Raw genomic sequence first — 20,906 nt, forward strand, 5'->3', positions numbered from 1 at the left:
AATATATTTTGTAAATTTTTTTTCAAAAAATAAAACTATGTATGTGAAGAATAAGCAACAGCAATAGTAATAATCAATATTTATTTGTGTGTGTTTTTTTATGATGCATTCTGGCATCTTTGAGAAATACCGCTCTTGCTACTTTTTATTTTGATTATTGTAATTAATATAATTTTCTTAAATTTGGAGTATAACCATAAAAACTGCGAAACTGACCAAAACTGTATTTTGCTGTTTTTGAATAAAACAATTTTTACAACAAGGAAATAGCCCGCCGAGTACTTCACTTCCTTCATTAACCCAAGTGTCAACTTCTTCAAACAAATTTTTTTTTGATGGATTAGAAAGTTTTATTACTTGTGATCTGTAAATAACAAAGGCTTGTACAGTTGGAGATATTTAGAATTATCCATAAGAAAATATAAAATAACGTTCATAGTACAGTATTGTCAAATAAAATAATAATTATTTCTTGGAAAAACTTTACAGCAAATAAGATGGTGAATTTGATACAGAAATAAATGTGAAATTAATTATTGTTAATTTCTACAGCACATTTTTTCATTTATTTTTAGTAACATTGTAACAACATACAGAAATCTTATTTTTCCAAGTAAATTCTATTGCTGCGAGAAGTTTGAATGTGACAAAATTTCAATCTCATCTTTTAATAATGTTACTGCCCAACTCTTTAAGAGAGTAATCTCTAAACACGTAGGTAATTAATTAATTTCTTTGAAATCAAACAATTTTCTCCCTATATAATATCAATTACTGCGTGTGTGATCCAACTGCAAGTTGTTACCCTTTCTCAGTTTTAAAGGAATGTTGTAATAATCAGTGCTATTCATAATTTAACAGTAACTTTTAATGTTGTATTTATAATAATATAGAAGTTTTAAAAGCTGTCTCGTATTACAAGAGAGAAAGAGAAGAGGTTCGTTTATTTGAATATACATATTACTTGCAGTGCTGCGCAGCGCCTGAAATTTGAGTATAAAAACCAGGCGCCCTGCGCGACTTGGAAAGGTCACATTTCCGCACGATTAAAAGCAAGATACCAAAGTGGCTCCGGCCAAAAGCCTGCCTGATCCGCTTATTTGACACTCCATTTGCTCGACGTAAGCTCGAATCGCAACCCGATGACTTTTTAATCAGATTCGATTTTTTTTATAATGCAAAAATCGAGCTTCGCTGTAAATTTTTAGACATGTCTGCTGACGACTGGCAAGTCAGAGAGACACGCTTAGAAATTTGAAAGTCGAACAACGCCGGCGTCAATCGGTGCGGGGACAGGCAGGCTGCCGGACGGGCAAGAAGGTGAGAGGGCAGCTCAGCTAACAAGGGACATTGTTGAGTAAATGATTATGACCAAGTTGCTTGAAAGGGTGCGCGACCTCTGCTATTCACTGGCCGCCGCCTTCCTTTTCATCGCCCTCTGGCTTTCCCTCCTCCTTGCGGACTTTGTGGCCTCGGAAGGAGGCTTGGATTTTGGTCGCCGCCTTGTGCAGGTCAGGGTCGGTCAAGTCAATGTCCAACTCTTCCTCGGCGTCCTGAAAAACGAAATCGATTATTAGTAACATAACCAACATTAAATTTTTTAATAGAGTTTTTAAAGTTGCATTAAAATTCAAGAATAACATTCCAAACGCAAAAAGAGATTTAAAAAAAAAATTATGCTGCTCAACACGATATCAAGATTATATAATTATATTTACACATTTAGCATACTCATTTTGATATTAAGAAAATATTTATATTTTAATCCTTTATTATTATAACATTGAATATTTTTTAATTTGAATATTTTCCGATTAGTTATTTTTTATATAATTTGCAAAAAATAATGAATACTATAATATAATTTTACGCAGAAATGAGACATGTTTAAACATGATAGAAATAAGCACTATTTTATTTTAAACCTACTCCTGATACATGGGAGATTTAACTTTTAACTTCGCAATATGTACTTGATGGGATTTCAATCTCAAAAACATAGTTTGCTTCCACTGATTGCTCTCTTTCACCGTAGGATTTGGGTAGAATGGGTAAATTAATATTTTTCCATGTAATTTTAAAATATTTAGAAATTTCTATAACATAATTTATACGTAAATTATTATTGATAAATTAATAGAAGAAAATTTGTATTAACTCTTTCGCTTGAATATTTCGTTCGTAATTTAAATTGTTGCTCTCATCAGCACTCCGACGAAAAATGTTTAAATTTAATTGAAGTTGTAAAATGATTTTCCTTTTAAAGTTTTTAACTATATCAAGGTTCAAAGTCTGGGGAGCAGACCAGCAGACGCATCGATTTTCCTCAGTATTCGATCGACCCAGAGATCACTGAACCCCCCGGTTGACAAAATAATGCTGAATCAGCGCGATCCATTATAATAAATAAGCACCACAAATTCTACGCTCGCTCTGCATTACCCTGGCTGTCAGACGACAACTCTGTTGATTAATTAGAATTGCGGCCGAGAGCAGACTGCATTTGGTTGATGAGCACCGCGCGCGCGATTTATTAGGGTAATCCGATTCACGCTGGTGGCTGGCACTCTCGGATAAAATGCACCACAATAGTTCTTCGGATGAAATTCCAATAGGGAATTCGCGTGAAAATCGGATGGCATGCAATCTGAACCGTTGATTGTTTATTGGGCTGGCGCGGACATCAATCAAAGGACAAATATTCAACTATGCATCGCGGACCTTTATGAATAATCTATTAGCCTGTCAACGCGAGTGGCTGATAAATTATCGCCGTGTAATAGGGATGGATAAATACATATTTGGAATGAATCAGCCTGGAAGTAGGCCACGAATTTTCATGCATTCTATGCGTAATTGTCCAATGTGAGTAGGAAAGCAATGAATGAAGCACTTTGTAAGCGGAACAGTTTTCCCTGCTTTCAGTGGATGGCAATTTTCATGTTTTGACTTTCCCCTTACGATAATGGGACACAATTTTCAGCGGATTAGAGGGGCCTATTTCATATCGACCGCAGTAAGGAAACCCAATCTTAACTCGGCTATTATTCTTAATCTGCTGGTCTTGGGGAAAAAATTTGCCCTCTTTTCTATCTTCTAGAGTTTCATCTGGTATAATGATAAAAAATGTGCCAACATGCAGCCGGATTAACGCTGGCAACTGGGAGGGGTAAATCAATTTTAGAGGCTCTGCGCGAAACTCTTCTTCCTCTCTTTCATGTCGTTCTATTATTGGACAAAGCAATAAATTCTCCATTTATTAGTTTTTGGGCCGGAAAAGCTCGGTTGTAAAAGGAAAAAGCGGGCGCTGGAAAAAAATGAGTTGGCGCTGACGCGATCAAAAAAGTCAGCTTGAGTGTCGTGAAAAATTCACACAGCCTTTTCAAGAAGGACAAATTTGGCAATTTTTCATCAACAAAGGGAATGCATATTTTATAGCTCGGTAATATATTTCATCAAATTCTACGTTCATAGGAAGTTTAAACGCTTTCTAACGGTCAAATTTATTCATTATGATATATAATTTTTTAATTATCATAACGTCACCTAAATTTACCATGGAAAATAAATAAATACAATACAAAACCTTGTGATTTGAATGAAAATTTGGCATTTCCTCGCAAGTTTTTAGTCGCTTATTATCTATAGGAGACAAAAAAATTTAAATAAGTAACATTTGTCCAAAAAAAATTGCTAGTATTTAAACGTCTAAATATTAATTAATGTGCAATTTTTTTTAATAATTTACAGCCCATACATTATTTCATAACATGTAGAGAAGGACACTGTTTATCTCCAAAACAATAAACAACTCTAAAAACTCGCTGAGGAAAAGCGGAATGAAAATTCAAACTCCAACTATCTGATTTTCGGCCAAACACACAACGCTGCAGGAGGGAGGCCAGCTTGAAATGAACAGAAAACCACTCGCCAACAGCAAACTAAGCAAACAGATTCGTGCTTGGCAACCGAAACTCAATTGCGGGCCAACAGTTAATTATCCGAGGGTAGTTTACCTTGGCGTCGAGCTTCTCCAGCTCCTTGCTGAGCTCGTCATCTGACTTTCCTTGCTGCTTGCGGGCCATGTGTCCTCGGAAGTTTGCCTGGATGCGTGTGGCTGCGACTTGCAACTCTGCAACACGAAAGACTTCAATTAGGCTCTTACTTGATGTAGCACAGATATTAATCAGCTCGCGTCTCGTCATCAATTTTGCCCCTGTGCACCTTGCAATTTGTCACGGACGCGAGCTCTCTCTGGCGACCCTTTTGTTAGAGGGATGCGAGTGCGCGCACCCCTTACGACTCCATTATCTCCTGATGGGGTTTCACTGCTTCCAGAAGAGCACGTGGACGTGATATCCACCGGGATTGTAAAAAATGTCGTTCGGTAAAAAATGTCATAAAAGGCGGCTGGGTTTATTTTTCACCGCGCCTATTTCGGGCTCTGGAGTGAAAGTCTATTGCGGAAAAATGGCACAGGAAATGATACAACAAAATATCAATGCGCGCTAAAAATTGGGCACGATTTTACAGCCTAATCTCAAGTCTCAAAATACAATTTCTTTGCATACTCAATTAATAAACATGGGTCACGCACGTTATTGAAAAAAGTACATAACTGAAATAATACTATTATAAATTATAATAATAATGCAAGTTCTATTTCATTAATAACGATTTTTTTCCTGTGAATTGCGTTTTTTCAAGTGAATGCATCTATTTATATTTATTTTTATTTTCATATTTTGGTTCTTTAGTAAAGTGCTGATATAGTGGGTGTGAATTATATCAATATGCTCATTTTTGAATAATATGTATTTTATCTCATGACAAGTTACTAATACTGTATATTATATCAGTTTTTAACAATTCTACTTTATGGACCATAAAAAAATCTGCGCATTTTCACAGATCATTTGATGGCTCATAAATTGAGAGGAGATGTTATTTTCCTTTTTGATTGCTACGTCATATTATAACATCCATCTTTATTATGGAAGGAAGTGTTTTTCTTTGAAATTAATGACTGAAAAATTCTCCTTACTTGCTTTGAATAAGAAAAAAAGAGAAAAGAGAATACTTAAAGTGAAAAGAAAAACACTCTTAATCGTCTTTTAAGGCCGAAGTTCAAACAATGGTGTGGCACGAGTCCTAAATCTCAATTTGCCCTTCTCCTTCTTTCACCACTGAAACTCTGCCGACGACCCGCATACAAAACCAGGACCCGGCAGAAGCAACAGATGCTGGATAATACGAAAATATGAACAGTGGGCTTATTACGAGCCTGTCTTGTGGGAAAAGAGTCTGGAGGAAATTTCACTTGGAAATATTCCTCATCCACCGCCGCTGCAATGAATACGCAGAGCCGCCGCTAGCTGTTAGGTATACAGCACCGCACAGCACATGTGCTCGGCAAATAGCCTACTCGCTTCATCGCAGTGGCCCTCACTTGGGAAATAACGAGTTCGGTTGGCTTGCACTACGCCCCAGGTTGGAAATTCGGCTGCAAGTGAGCAGAGCAACTCTGCAAAACTGATCCGTTCATATCACGTGAATGTGCTCAACCAGCGTGAATTGCTAGCAATATCTATGAATTGCTATTGGGAATTTACTGCCGGGTCAAATTTGATCCAAACGAACATTCTTGTGTTGATCAATATTGTTATAATATTTTTTCGTTCGATAAAATATTCATCAATTTCAGAACGCGATACAAGGCTGACGTGTACAAAAAGAAATATTCCCCGCGTCGTGTAAACGAACAAAAAAGACGTACTTTGGGTTTGCATCATTCATGGCAGCATAGCGGATGTCTGCCAAGGCTATTGATTTACTATAGGGTTGAAATATGCGAGCGAGCCAATAACTTCTGCGCTGTGTTTTCACCAGTGGGAACATCGTAAAATATTAAAATATTCAGCCACCACACGCATTTCCACATCTCCAATAGATGAAAAACATGCAGGGGGCCGTTACGAATAAATCAGAAAGCCCTGATTTTGGCTAAATTTTTAATGGATTTTATCGATTCGTCTTGTCGAGTTTGTTTGGCGTTTGCCTGTACCCGAGAGAATTTAGATCGAAGCGCCGGAATGCCCGAGGGTCCGCCAAGCGAAATAAACCGCAGCATCACAAAACACGCCTGCAGATACACACACATCTTTTTATATACAAATGTATATAGTTGCAGTGGCCCCAATTTATTGCTTTAATTAAGCCTCTTGTAGGCTGGAAATTCGCTTCGGGGGCCAATATTGTTTCGACCACGCTCTCATCTCTCCCGCGAATGGCCAATTCCGCTCAGGAATGAATGACTCGCGTGATTAGCCTCTGCTGATTTTATCTCCAGAAGCTCGATTTGGTGAAAAGGAGACTTAATTACTTTTTCGTTTAGCTTATCTCGTGCGCAGTTAACTTTTGCCCAGGGTTACGTACAAAAGCTCGTAACGTTTAACTTTCAAATGGGACGAGCTCAAAATTAATCTCGATTAAATTGACTGAAAATAAGCGTCTTTACGGCAGACCTTTTTGTCGGCTCCTTTTATTGGCTTATGCTAATTATGGAAACCTGCAAAGGAAAACCCCGCCGAGATTTCTTTGAAGCTGGCAAGACGTTGGGCAAATCGAATTTCGCCAGCCCCCGTCTCTGCTCTAGAGCGAAATGGAAAGGTTTGAGGTCTTGCTTTGAGTTCAAGGCCGTTCTCGGCACTAATTGCAGACGCCAAGCAAATTGTCCATTATGGGTCGCGACAAGTGGAGCGAGAGTTATCCTGCATGAATTTGCCTCTCGGTGGCGAGAGATATCAAAGGGCGCGGTCGAGAGGAGCTGCAAGTCAAACGGGCGTCCATTCTAAAGAAACATTATATGCATCACTTTCAAAGACGAATCCGTGGTAGCGGAGAAGATGACCCAATTATTATACGGCCGTGCAAAAGCGAGTTAAAGCCCCGCCGAGACTTCTGAACCTCCGAGAAAGAGGCATGCGATGTGGGTGGGTCTCGCTCGCTACCGGCAAATTTACCTCTCGTTCGGCACGAAATGCAGAGAAAGGTGAGCTCGCAGGGGCGCATCTGGCATTGAAGTTAAAATCAATTCCATACTTTTATTCTCTCACAAACCACAATGAATTTATAAAAATAGAGATTTATGTTAAATTATTTAAACATAAATTCCATTTAACAATGTCGTTACTTTTACAATAAATGGCACACAAAATTAGATTACTTCAATTTGAAATTTGATCAATAGAAATAAATTTGATTCTATTGATAACATAAAAAATATTCAAATTTTTTTCACTAACATTTAACCGATAAATTTTTTAAAATTAATAAAACAAAAGAAACAAAGAATGTACAAGTCAGTATGTCTGCCCCTTGTGAACAAAAGAGTTGAAAGCCCCTGCGCCGTTTTATCTTACCCATCAATTGTGGGCGTTGGAAATGCCCGACGGTATTCACGCTATCCTCGTGCCCTCGAAATTCACCACCCACCTGACACACATCCAGTCCCGTGCACCGCCAAATATCTCCAGTCAAATTACTGTCTATACAAGAGGCCTCTTCGATTCTGCTTCCTGCACTCGGCGCCGACAGAATTTCAACCAGGAAAGGGCAATTCCATCGGAAAGGGGAACAACTATCGCTGCACGCGTTCTAGGAGAGCAAAATAATTCCCCAGGCATTAAACAGGGCGAGGCATAAATGAATAATACAACGAACCCGCAGCTCATTTTACAACGATTTCAGCTCAAGGCTTGAGTTTATCTTTATTTTTTTTATATATACGCTACTTGAAAGTTATCATGATTAGTGGGTACTGAGCGAACAGAGAATCGTAAGCCTGGTTAATGAACCTGCGGGGCAACGTACAGATTATGGCTTCGTGGTCATGACTACGATCAAAGCACAGCTCTTGACATCCGGATCTATATCTTGCAGAGCTGCAAATCCGACCCACCTATGATATTTGCTCGGTCGACAGTTCGTTTGATAGGAAGTATGGTCGGTATCGGCATAATGCCCGCTGGTGCTCTTCAAAGGCTGAATGAACTCTGTCGTGTGCAAATATGTGTGTGCACGTCATTACGATGCCTGGTGAGCTATTAAATGTCACTCGGTCTCTCATTGTCAGCCAGTTTAATTGCTTGTTTGTGCAGTAAAACATTGCATATATGTTCGAATGGCAGCCGGCAGGCGCTCCCTTTCCTTTAATAAACCCCCGCCCGAAGCCAAGCGTCTTTGTCCCAGCCGCCGTGCTTTACTGCCTTGGTCGTTTGCCACCAACGCCGCCGCCTCCGAGCGCTAAACCATTGTTGGCACCTGCTTTCGAAATTGCCGTCAAGTGTTTGCATGACAACAAGCTACATTTGTCTGCAGCTTTATGGATTTGGTGCGAGCGGCAGACAAAATTGCGAGCCTAATTTGAAGCTTAATTGTTAAACCAGCAACATAGGGAAATTTATCGCTTTATTAAATGGTGAGCTATAATTTTGCTATTTTAAAATTTAAATTTCCCCTCACAATACAAATTCAAGTAATCAATCAGCAATGGATTCTGCTGGACATTTTTTTTTCAAATTTGTTCTTGTTATAAATCAATGTCCACAGACTGTAAAATTGAACTACGTAAGTTAAAATATTTTCCTATTTTAAAAAAAACAGCAATTTTTTTTAATCAAAATACGTTAATCAGAAAATAAACAAAATCTTAGAAATAAATCATATATATCAAATTATATCAATTTGTCTCCCCTTGTTTTAATTAATGATTTAATGTATTAAAAATTAAAAATCGTTTAATAAAATATGAAATTAAATATCAAACTAATACATCACATTTACATTTTAATTAAACGAACCTCAACAGTGCATTTTATTATCATTATGAAGCTTGACCTCTTCATCGCTCGCACGCTTCATTTGCTGGGAAATCTCGTTAGCGTTTGAGTATCTGCCCTCAGCATAAAATATTAAACATGGTTGCAATCATGCGCAAGAGTACCCTCGGCAGCAATAATCCTATACTCGACTGAATGTAACGATGGAGTTGCGAGCAGTGACGGGCACTAATAATTTATTCAAGCGGCCAATTAAATCAGACCCTAGAGACCGCGCTCGCCGTTTCATAAAATGAATCTTTCGCGTTTCTCTGAACACGAAAGTGGGCAAAGAAATTTATTGCTTATTGCCGACGCAAAGCGCAATTCCATATCGACTGACTTTTGAAAGAGTTGGTTACTTTTTAGCAGTTGTTCGTATTCATTGTCTGCTGCCAGGGTTGCGCGAAAAGTTAGTCGTCATTATTTTTCTGCGCGGATAGAAACTTCGCTAACAAGAAACTCCCACTAGAGCAAGAAGAAGTGCTTGGGCTAGAATTCTATAGGAAATCAAACTTCTTGAAAATAGCGTGCCGATTTCAATTTTCCTTTGAAAAATAATAGCTCTGCCTCAAATGAGGCTAAGGATTTGCTTCAGGCCGGCTGTTGCCATAATTTTGAATAAAACAATCCGAAACTGAAATGAAACACAAACAAAGAGTTCGTTGGTAAAATACACCACGAAATAATCTGGCGCCTTTGGCTTCAAAAAATGATGCCACTGCGAGTCGGCAGCGCGTCGGTAACAAAAGAGCCGCAAAACCGGCAAATGTGCGCGGATTTTTGCTCGCTTGTTCCTCTGCTGAGATTGCAGATCCGCAGGGGCTTCACTATGCTAATGAGTACATTTTTAATAAAACGCTCGTCATCTGCAATGCCGCACCACAAAGAGTCAGCATTAGGAAACGGAATTCGGCTTTTTGTTCCAAGCTCTCGATCGTGATTGTGGGTTTTCTTTTATTCAAATTCCTTTTGCCTTTCTTGGCTTTTTTGAATAAAGAAAATGGAAATAAGAGACGGTTTAACTTTGATCAAATTATTCTTTTGAATAATCAAAAGACAAGACCTTTTGCATGCGATTTTCAGTTTTTAGTTTACCTAAAAAAATCTATTGGAGATATTTTATGACAAATGTTAAGTAAAATAAAATATATTAAAGAATATAATGGATCAATTAATCAAAAGAAAGCTTTTGAATAATTTGAAATGATTTTTTATATCAAAATTTTGTAAAGCATTTTTTATTTTTGGATCAGAAAAAGTATGCATAAATGATAGGTTTGGGATTCTATTTCTAGACACGAAATTAATGCTAAGATTAATAGGGTGAATTGAAGATTACGGCCCATCTTTGCACGAACACAAAAATTCTCCCAAGAGATAAAGCTGTAAGGGAAAATAATATGCAAATCTGACAGGGCGATATCGCGCGCGCAGCCGCCGGGAAAAGTTCGCAAAGGGAAAATTTATATGATTGATTCACGTTGCCGGTCGTGCTTTTGCCGAGACCTATAAAATGCGACCTCGCGACGAGGTATTGGTTATATCTCGGGCCGAGAAAAGTAATTATCGTAATGGTACTATCGCGTGACGAGCAGAGACCAGATGCACCGACTGTTAACGCACACACTGGTCGCATGTGTGCGAAACCGAATGAGTGACATTTGCATGCTGGAAGTCGGCTCGCGGGGCGATAGGCAAGTGTGTAAAACACACATTTCTATAATCCACTGAGTTGATTGTTTGGCCCAAAGTGATTTATGTCGTGCTCCATTAGGGGCTTCGTTACTGCGCGGTGCACGCCAGAGCTTTCTGCTGACAATCCACTGTGTGGAGAATTACTCAGAATTATTTTTGTGCCGCACAACTTTTTTACTCTTTCCACAGAGTGCATTAAAGTAACGTATTAATTCAATTTTGTTTTTTCCGCTTTACAATTTTAGACTCTGAAAGTAATTTCAAAAAGAGAATTCTCTGTACCTTCACATGAGGCGCAAAAAAGAAAAGCTCTCTGTGACTATGAATGTGGATTGTTTTTATTTGAATCAGATAAAATAAAATTTACGCTGTTTAATTTTTTTATTTTTTAACTTGCTTTTATCTGTAGATATAAAAGCAATGAAAACTGCAGACAATTTTTATGAAATTAAAAAGAATTTCGCATTCCGCATGCCAATTTTTTTCTCATTCGTAGAGTTTACAAGAGATTGAAAATTCAGATTATTACATTTTTAATAATCACTAGGTTTGTAAAACCTGAAGGACACCTTTCTCCCACCCATTTGCTTTATTTAATCCATTTCCTTATTGTAAAATAATAAACTAAATTGAGTTTTTAAATAGTCCTTTCAGATTACATTGATATGTAAAAAAAATCAATTTTTTAACTTTCCTTGATACCTTTTGCAGTTTTGGTATCACGATGAAAGCCGGCTTTTCATGGTTTGAAAATAAATAATCGTTTGCAACATTATACAACTGGCCGACTGGGTGTTGCTGATCATCCGACATTGTTGGGCTCGGCCGCGGCCATAAAAGTGGTGCTCAACACATAAAACGCGTGCGACGTGAGCCGTAAATTGAATAGCCAATTTGGCGTGTGGATCCAACTGTTTGCAGGGTGGGCCAGCCAGCCACCCCTCTAGGTGCGCAATGATGGAAAGATGAGCCGAGCCGAGTAAAAAACTAAAATAAAAAGCAGCAAGGAGGTTGGAGGTGACCTCATCACTGGGGCACATGCTGCCTCCACGTATCGATCTCGGCAGCTACCTTCCTTGACAATGACACCGCGCGGGCTGTGCGTTTCCGAAACGGGCCCCACCGCACACGTCAAAAGCGGGAAACCTGCTGGCAAAATTCGGTGGTGACAGTTCCTTTTTTGTCCGACGGAAAAATGTCATTCCGAATTCGGTCTCGTTTATGTGCACTGACGGAGCGGTTTCATTATTTAACAGGGTTTTTGTATTTTCCTGCGAAAGTCATTAATCTCGACAATCGCACGCCCTTTCGAGCGTGGGGCAGACAGTGTCATTAATTGAACAGCAGGAAAAATGAAGCTCGGAATACATATTTCGGTTTTCTTGAGCGGACCGTTGAAAGTGAGTAATTTATCGTGGTGTTTTGTAAACAAACCAGCTACACGTTCAGCCATCAGCGGCAATTCATCCTTATATATTCCGCAGCCGTGACAGCGCAACGCTGATTTCATTTTTTGATATGCTGCCAAGTATGCGCTTTTTTCAGCATTTTTATGGCAGCGAAATGCAGACAGGGACCCGCTTTTTATGTATTATTATTTTCTGTTTCCTGCAGCGATTCGGCTCCAAAATTGTTATTCGCTGGCTCGCCCATAAAATGCTTCCCTCCTTCTTTTAATAACATCCCTTTTATGGATGGAAAATGTTATGTATAATTTTCGGGAGGGCTCGCGTGCATCCTTTTTTTGTTCTGATGCCTTTTCAAAAGTTATGGATTTCAGCTTTGAAATGCGGAAAAATTTCCCAGTGGCGCTAAAATGTCGTACAAAAAAAAGAGAAGCGCGATGAGGAAAAGCGGGCTTGAAATCTCGCATCAACAATTTTGACAGCAATTTAGGCAACGTGATATTCTCATGACGCCAGCCAGCATCAGGTGCTGCTTTGTGAATTGTGACATGAGTTTCACGCATCATAAAAGTTAACAAGTTTGTATAAAAATGAATCCGTTCTTTTGCACTCTGTGGGTAGCTTTCCGCCTGTGTGGTCATTAATAAAATGAAACGTCAGGATTTTTTTTTCATTAATCAAAAAGCAAAACAAATTTTTCAAAAGTTAAATAAAACATTTGCTTAATTTAGTTATATCGCAAAATGATATATTAAATTCCAAAATTCTTTTTATGGTTATATATTATAAATTCATAAAATTCTCAAATTATTTTGTAATCTACAATCTACGTTCGGTTTTCATGAGCATGTCATTAAAACGAGGAAATCCCAAAACAAACGAAGCCGGAAATGTGAGTTATATATTATGCATATTATACAGGCCAGTGGTGCTTTTAGTTTGAGGAACGCGATACGTGGAGTTGAACTCGAGGCCAAAACAACAAACGAGTTGGCCAAATGTTTTGGTTGGGCCCTCGTGGCAAATTGTCCGACACAAAGGTGAGCAAAAATTATATTCGCTGGGTTCAAAGGGCCAGGCGTTGTGCTAAAAGAGGCTTTGCAAAATGGCATTAATTATTCGCTGCCACCGGAGCAGCGCATAATGCCTTTAATACAGAAAGCACCGACGGCCCGAGTCAGGTTTCATAAATGATGAAGCACAGCGAGCCCAGCTTCTCCCTCTCGTTATGAGGCGACCAGTGTTTCCAGACCGCACCGTTTGACCTGAATTTACCACTAGGCACTTCACATCCTCGCTCTTTCTTCTTTCAAGAGGTTGCATGCAAAAGTAAAGAGCGAGTGCATGTGTCGTGAGCAAGCATTTAGCAACGGATTGCCCGTGAAATTGCGCGTTCGCCAACACAGGGAGCTTCGAAATGAGCAAAGTGCGCTCGGCCGACTTTTCTTAGCTGCTCGCCGTCTTTAGCTTTCTTATAAATAATACATTGCGTGCCAGCGTTTCTCAGGAGAGAGTGACTTGGAAGCTAAGGAAGTAATTTCGTAGCTGCCACTTTCTCTTCTTTATTAAGGTAGCTTAACTTTTGTCGTTGGAAAGGGTCGATAAATTTCGCCAGGTGCGATCGTAATTGAATTTCTGGAATTCCGTTATGTTTAGCCATAATAAAAAATTTAAATGCACAAATTTATATCTATACGGCAAATGAGCTAAGAGAAAATTTTTGGAACAAAATCGGTCAAATTACGGCAATTTTCAACGCTCACATTCCATCATAATGGCTGATGATGACGTAAATTGGACAATATTGAAGCAGCCAAGCGCATTTTTGGCAAGTATGATGAAAATATAATGGCTGAATCGATCAGACGTTTCTTATCAAAAACCTAATAGCAACTTCTCGAGTTGTCAAGAACGAGATTGGTTTACGTATTTATATAAAGTGCATTTTAAGCACCATCAATCACTCTCAAAACTTTTCAGCTCCACGCGGCAGAAAAAGCCTCTGGGAATGTTGTGGAAATCCCGACTTGTTTTTCTCCAGATTTCGCGTGGCAAATTAATATCTTTCAAAGTCAGTCGAGCGGGTTATTCAATTTCACCTGTGTCAAGAGGGCGAGTCGTGTTTTCCTCCGGCATCGCGTCGTCACCATCTTCATTGTCAGAAGCAGCCGAGCGAAGACACAAAAGGAGGTAATGCAGTTGGTTTCAAGCGGCGAAAGAGAGACGACGAGAATAGCACATTTGGCCCGAGGAAAAGTGTGGCTTGCTTTGCATAAATACTTTATTCATGCACCCAGCCGGCAATGTGTGCAGCTGATAAAACACCCGAGCAACTTGTTCGCCGTGGAAAAGTTAAATATTGCAATGCTCCACGAGGATCAATTAAAGCGAATCCCGGGAGAAAATAAAAGAAAAACTCTATCTTCGAAGCGCATCGTTTTTCCAATGCTAACAAAGACAAAGAGTAGTTTTTATTGTATTTTTTCCATTTCCCTTCACAAGATGTAAAATTATCAAAGTGGATATGCGAGCATCCCACAGAGCAGTCGCGGATCGCGCCCCGCACAGTACGCCATTTGCCAGGTTGGTTATTTTGCAATTCGCATTCGTTTGATGTGTTATTCATACATAACCCGCAGCAAAGTGGTCCCGTTGGTATATTTCCGACTTTGCACCTGTAAGCCTCCGCGGGCCGGGCGCACATTCAGATCAATACGTGTGGCGCGCGAAAAAGAGCGAGCCTCCCGTCGGAAACACTTTGATCATGTCTGAGGCATAATCAAGTAGTAACAATGCTCTCAAAGTGCTCTATTTCGAGATGAGTGAGAGAGAGAACGTTTTATTCCAGCGGATATTTTACGAGAGATGCGTCGGCTATAAAATATACAAGCACACACACGGATAGGACCAAGGTATAAAAGCGGCATCAGCAGGCTTTTAAAAGATAAGCGAAATTTTCTGTTGAGACCCTTCATGCCGCTTTACAACGAAACCCTTTGACATTCAAAATTCAGCTTAAATTAGGAATCATCTTTAGATTTTAGACTTAATATCTTTTTTCTGCAATCACGAGAGGAAATTGAGTGCCAAAAGGAATTGCCAGCTCATTCTGCGGTTCTGTGAATCAGTTATCTGATGGGTGTGACCGTGCCGAGCCGGACCGCAAAAAGGCACCGTCAATTTTGCATGTTCCGGCGCCGGCTGAGCGAAATGGTCTCACCCGTTCATGCTGACGGTGACTGTCTCCTCCTGCCTCCATCCGAAGGTAAGGAAAAGAAAGTTGAGAAATTCAATTTGCCGGCGACCATTGTGCTCTCTCACAAAGCGACTTTATATTCAGAGAAACGGCAACCCTTTGTGAGAAACGGAGAGAAAGAACCATATCAGTTTGTATTTTTAATTAAATTTAGGGAAGCACCGGCAGCGATGCCTTTGCTTTATATGGCTCTTAGGGTCTATTTTCGTCTCAACCACGCAGAGGCTGGTTCGAAATTCAATATCGTTCTCATATTTTCACAAGGTAAGCTAATTTTCAGCCCGAGTTAATTAAATTCCAAAAAACTGACACCTGAGAGAAGCAGGAAAAATAAAGGAGTTTCTGCTCTTCCCTCACACAAAAGCTCAATTTTTTCTTTTTTTTTTTTGCCAGATCAATCACCGCGAACGGAATGCGTCAGAGAAAAGAAGCGTCCGATTTAATCCAATCCACTTTCTCCGCAGGAGAGCGAAATCGAAAAAAAGGATTCCTTTTCAATTCCAAAGCATTCTACGCACACTTTTGAACAGTCCCCCGCAAATTGATTAGCTTTTTGCCGAGCGAGATGCGTCAAAAATCCCTTTGACGCTGTTTTACCGCGTGCATTTCGAAAGCGCTCGCACAATCTGCGAGGAACATCTGAGCGTATATTTTATGACCAGATTTCCTATTCAAAGAAAACCAGCTCTTTTGGCTTTTCCTCGCGGAGAGGAAAGGGAAACCAACGGTGGTGCCTCTGCGAAGCAGCAGAGGATGGAAAGAAAGAAAAAAAGATGTGTGTCTGCTCAAGTGGCTCGGTGAGCACGCTGGGTTTGAAGCGTTGATGCTCCAACTGAAATTTTGCGTTTTTGTTGATGTTTGTAAAAGTTGCTCTTTAACGCTGCAAAGAGCAAACTCTTCCACCCGTAGCACCGCGACTTTTAAATGTTAATTCACCGGAAAAGGGTGGAAAAATAATTATCATGGAAATGAACAAAAAAAAATTAAACAGGAAAGCCTGCTCTTTTGTATAAAAACTTGCCTGTACGGCTTCCGCGCTGACGTTAATGCGGCTGCATAATTCCGCCTTGGTTGCAAATTTGCCGAGCGTGCGCAATTTGCATACGTAACGCTGATTGCCAACTGGCTAATTAAATCATTGGTGCCTCATGAATCGTTCCATTTACATCCGATCGAACTGGTGTTTGTGGCTGCGCGAGTGTGCATAATAATAATAATAACGTTGGCGAAAAAGGCGTTGGTGACGGAAAATAACGTCGTAGTTTTTTCCGTCCTCCTGGGGCGCACGTATTACATTATTATTTGAACTCGTCTGCAGATTTCCTGCTGCGAATGACGTCTTTCCGCTTGGCTTTTTACGTGCACACAAACTCGTATATATATTTAATGACGGGTGTGTTTTTTCTTTCTTTTTATTATTACCGTTGTAAAAAAATAATGTGAGAGTAAAAGACAGTGCCAAAGGCCCAAATTTTTCATGCATTATACGACAAAAAACATGATAAGTCACTGGGGATCAAAAGATCTGCTCGTTACGTCCTCATTTGCATGCGGAGCCATAGCTATTTTCTATTAAGATTTTTAGACGCAAAACATTGAATTTTCCTATAGCAAACTTTTCTAAACAAAATAAATAAAAACAAATCACCCAAGAAGTTTATTTGGCGCAGGGAATGGATTAAACTTTGAGGAGCATTACAAAGTTCAGCACTTACTTCTTACTTGATATTTCCCATTAATTTTTATTTCAAACTTGGTTTTCTCTCCATCTGCACCTGTTCTTGCCGTTCGCAAAGAGGCTGGAACGATTTTCCGATTTGCTTTCATGCGCCAAGCTGAACGGATTCGAATAATCCAAACTTGACTTATTTGTCGGAGGCAAAGTTTGACGAGACGGATCCATTTCGCCGGCCGGGCTTAATTATAACTTTCTGATTGTGTGAGAGTGCCGCGCCGCCTCGCTGCCGTAATTTATTATAATATAAATTTGGGACAGTATGGTGAATGTGTGTGGCAGCATGTGCGCCCGAATTTTGCACTTGGCAAGCCTCCATAAAGCTGAACACAAACGGCCGGGCCACACGCGCATTTAGGCGCGCACAAAACCTGATTTTAATTTTGTTCTGGTGCGCATGGCTGCCTATATTAAATTTTCAGCGGCCGAATTTGCGAGCTCTGAAATTACGGCAGCGTGCGAAAAAAGCGGTTTCAAGCAGAGCGGAGGCGAAATTGCTTAATTTTGTCCGGTGGAGCGTTTTTCCCCTTTAGCTACGCTAGGTCGATTTTCAGAAAATATTGGAGCAGAGAGAGAGAGAGAACGGGATTAACAAAAGCACTGAAGACGCAAACTCACCCCTTCACGTTTGATGTTGGCCAAAAAAGCCATTAAATAGCACGTCCATTCCGGTGAGTATTTTTTGATAAGAGCATTTTTATAGTTCTTCATCAATAAAGTATCAAGCGTGAAATGTTTGGGAGCTTCCACTGCATGGCTATCTTGTTTTTCCAGCTGCCGAAATATCAGCGCCAGGGCCACTGAATAAATATTAATGTTCGCCACGTTCGATCCGCTTCTGGCGCAAATCCAGAACAAAAACTGAATTTTTAATTGATGCCGCCGCACTATTGATTCCGGGCCATAATCGGAATCACAAATACGGGAGTGACGTCACTACTGTTGGAGGAAGAGCACCGACCGACCGGCCATGAGGAGAGTGAATATAAATTCGGTCGACCTAGCAAACCGGCGACCAACATCCATTTTTGTTTCTACGTTCGTATTGATTCTCGGGCTGAATCAGACAAAACGACGGCAACGAGAGTGTGTATGTGTGACTGAGGGCGAGAGAAAGAGAGAGAGCTTTGATGGCTATTTTTTGTCAGCCGAGTATTCCCAATTGCGCTCTCACGCGAGCCTTTTATCCCAGGGTGTTTGTGTGTTTGGAAAAAATAAAATTTACACCCATGTCACCCCACTGCCGTCCCGTGACCCAGCCCTGCGGATCCATCTGGGTCGCTGGTAAAGCAAGCACACCCATAAATTGATTACGCATGTTTGCGTTGGGCAAATTGAATTATTAATCAACTCTGGTATTCTCATTATTTTCAATCTGCTTTATGTCCGTAACCAATTCAGCTCGTAAATATGGAAATCACAGACATCCATGAAGTTCAAAATATAATATTTTTTCTTAAATATTAAAAATTTTACTTAATAATGCGAGTTTTTAATTTTAATGTCTTGGGAGATAATAGATAAAAAATTAATTATTAATAAACTCAAATTTAGTTTTCGTTTTCATTAAGTCTTTGGGTTAATTTTGGCATATTATTTGATTAGACAGGTGGGTGCCGCCAGCAGAAGTAAATTAATCTTCCGACGGGGAAAATTGCTTCTGAAAACAAACGGTAATCTCTCTTATCCTAGAATGCTCTCATAGGTTGAGACAAAAAGTAATTTCCCAAGCCTGATTGCTTTTCCCCGAAGTTATCCGTGCACGTGTCTCCAAATTTTCCGGCAGCAGTCTCAAGCAGCGATTTGTTGTGCAGCGAATAAATTTCTCACACCAGATTCGGCTCGATATTCCCCTCGCCTTGTACAACACGGCGCACTAATTTTCCATTCCGATGGAATTCCGCGCCAAGCACGTCCTCGATTCTCGCGTGCCTACCAATCCACTTATTGTTAATCGCCAAATCAAAGTGGGAGAATCCATTATCTGGCTGCAATTGTAACCAGGAAAACAATCATGGAATTCCAATTAAGGAAATTCTTCGAGAAATAATAGTGCACGTCATTCTTCGCAGAGTTGCAGAAAATTTGCATAATATTAATGTGTGCGCGGTGGAACTGGAGCGGATAAGCCGCATACAAAATTTCCCCTGAGAACTGCGGCAGACTTGTATTTGTCTTCGCAGTAGTAATACTATTAGCTTGTAAATAAAGCTGAGCTTAGCGCAAAGTTTCGGTGGAAGTTTGTGTCGGATGTGTGTTACAACGCAATAAGAGCAAAGCGAGAAGTATGAACTGCGAGAACTGATTCACTTTTACTCAGAGAGCCGTCGGAAAATCCGGAATTTTATCTCCGTGCAAAAAATCTCATTAAAGGAAACAGGGCAGCAAAGTTTGGTGGAAAAGACTTGAGCCGCAAACTCCGGAGGCAAAGTTTTGGGACAACGGGAGTGTTGTTTGCTCAAAGCACATCAAACGAACGAATCCAATTCAATTACGCCCTCGCCTCCCCCCGCGCGACTACGATGAAATCGGCAAAAAACACGCCCGTTTTGCATTATCACGAGAACAGTCGTGTTTTTCCGAAACGATCTATTGTGAAAAGTTGGCCGTGACAAGCATGAATTTCCCAACTTCGCATTCCACGCGAGCGGATTGCAGGCAAAAACGGCTCCCTCGGTTTAAAACTGCCTTTGACACGCGTCGACCGAAAGGCAAAAGGCCTAAACTCGCGAATTCGCCCTCTTCGTGATAGGATTGTGCCGCTTTGGCGTCTATCATTTCGCGCCGTTTGCGGGCAAAGTCGGCCTCTCTATTCCCACATGGTGCATGAAATTTAATATGCGGCCGAAATGTGGCTGCCGCTGGGTTTACGGACGGGTGCGCAAAATTTTGACCACTTACCAAGCAAAATATTGTAGTGCCGCTCAGCTAACGGGCAGTGAGCAAACGTTTGTTTTAGTTATTTCAGACGGCGTAATCGTGCAAATGTGCCAGGATATTTGAATATTCCGGCGAAACGCTGAATCTACAATTTGTGTTTACGGCTTGCTAAACGCTGGTGGAACGAGATAAAAACAAAATCGCCCACCCTGACCACGCGGCTAATGGATGAGAGCTTTCGACAGAATTTCGTCGTTGTCTCTGCAAATATTTAATATTTGTAAATAATGCTCTCCACTCTGGATTTGCAGAATTGGATTTTAGTCAAAATAGGTGATCCATAAATACCTTCTATGCGAGAAAAGAGCTTATTTTTTACTTTTAAAACTACATAACGCAAATCAATTTTTATTTCGTCTGTTTATGGAACAAATTTTTACTACGAATCAAATAATTTGTCACACAAATGTATTTATAAATTTAATGATCTTATTTTGTCACTAAATCTGTCACTGCCATCACTTCTTTCTTTTTACAGATATGGAAATTGGAAATAATTATTTTTTTTTTAATTTAATTGAAAAAAAAAAACATTATTCAAACTCCCACGTGGTGTTCTGAAATAAGAGACCGCCAAGTTGAAACCGTTAATCTCCATGGCGAAGGGTCACTCCTGTTTGTTAAGCTATGCAACCTGTGCGGCTTCCGTGAAAAGATATTGTCTAACTCTTAATTTACTATGAAGGCCAGCAAGATCACGTTCTAAACTTAAGCACCGCGGGGAAACACCTGCAAGGTAAATCTTTTGGGACTGTTTTCATACACGGCTCGTTGAATCTGTGTCCTACTGGGACTAATGAATCAAAGTTATAGTTACGTAGCTTAGAGTTTCACCAACTCTTGTGGACGTAAAAGAATCTTAAAATAAAAACATTTATTTATAGTTAAAAACAGTTATTTGTTATTTCATTTGGAAATAATGAATGAGTTTATTTTTATCTTGCATCTCTTTATAAGGGTAAAAAAATTATTTAGAAGTTTCTTTCCAGTTC

At 39.8% G+C, this 20,906-nt stretch overlaps 1 protein-coding gene across 1 annotated transcript in view; it reads right to left on the bottom strand.

Annotated features, from left to right (window-relative positions):
- Positions 1–71: 71 nt before the first annotated feature.
- Positions 72–20,906, bottom strand: part of LOC132201090 (neuromodulin) — a 37,826-nt gene continuing 16,991 nt past the window's right edge. The window contains exons 3-4 of the mRNA XM_059626994.1: positions 4,017–4,132; positions 72–1,553 (exon numbers count right to left, since the gene is read on the bottom strand). Coding sequence (XP_059482977.1) covers positions 1,407–1,553; positions 4,017–4,132 — 263 coding nt within the window. The 3' untranslated portion in view covers positions 72–1,406. The remainder of the gene's footprint in view (positions 1,554–4,016; positions 4,133–20,906) is intronic.

The sequence above is a fragment of the Neocloeon triangulifer genome, unplaced genomic scaffold (genome assembly GCF_031216515.1).
Source record: "Neocloeon triangulifer isolate White Clay Creek 2 clone unplaced genomic scaffold, ASM3121651v1 ptg000014l, whole genome shotgun sequence".
NCBI classification, from domain to species: Eukaryota; Metazoa; Arthropoda; class Insecta; order Ephemeroptera; family Baetidae; genus Neocloeon; species Neocloeon triangulifer.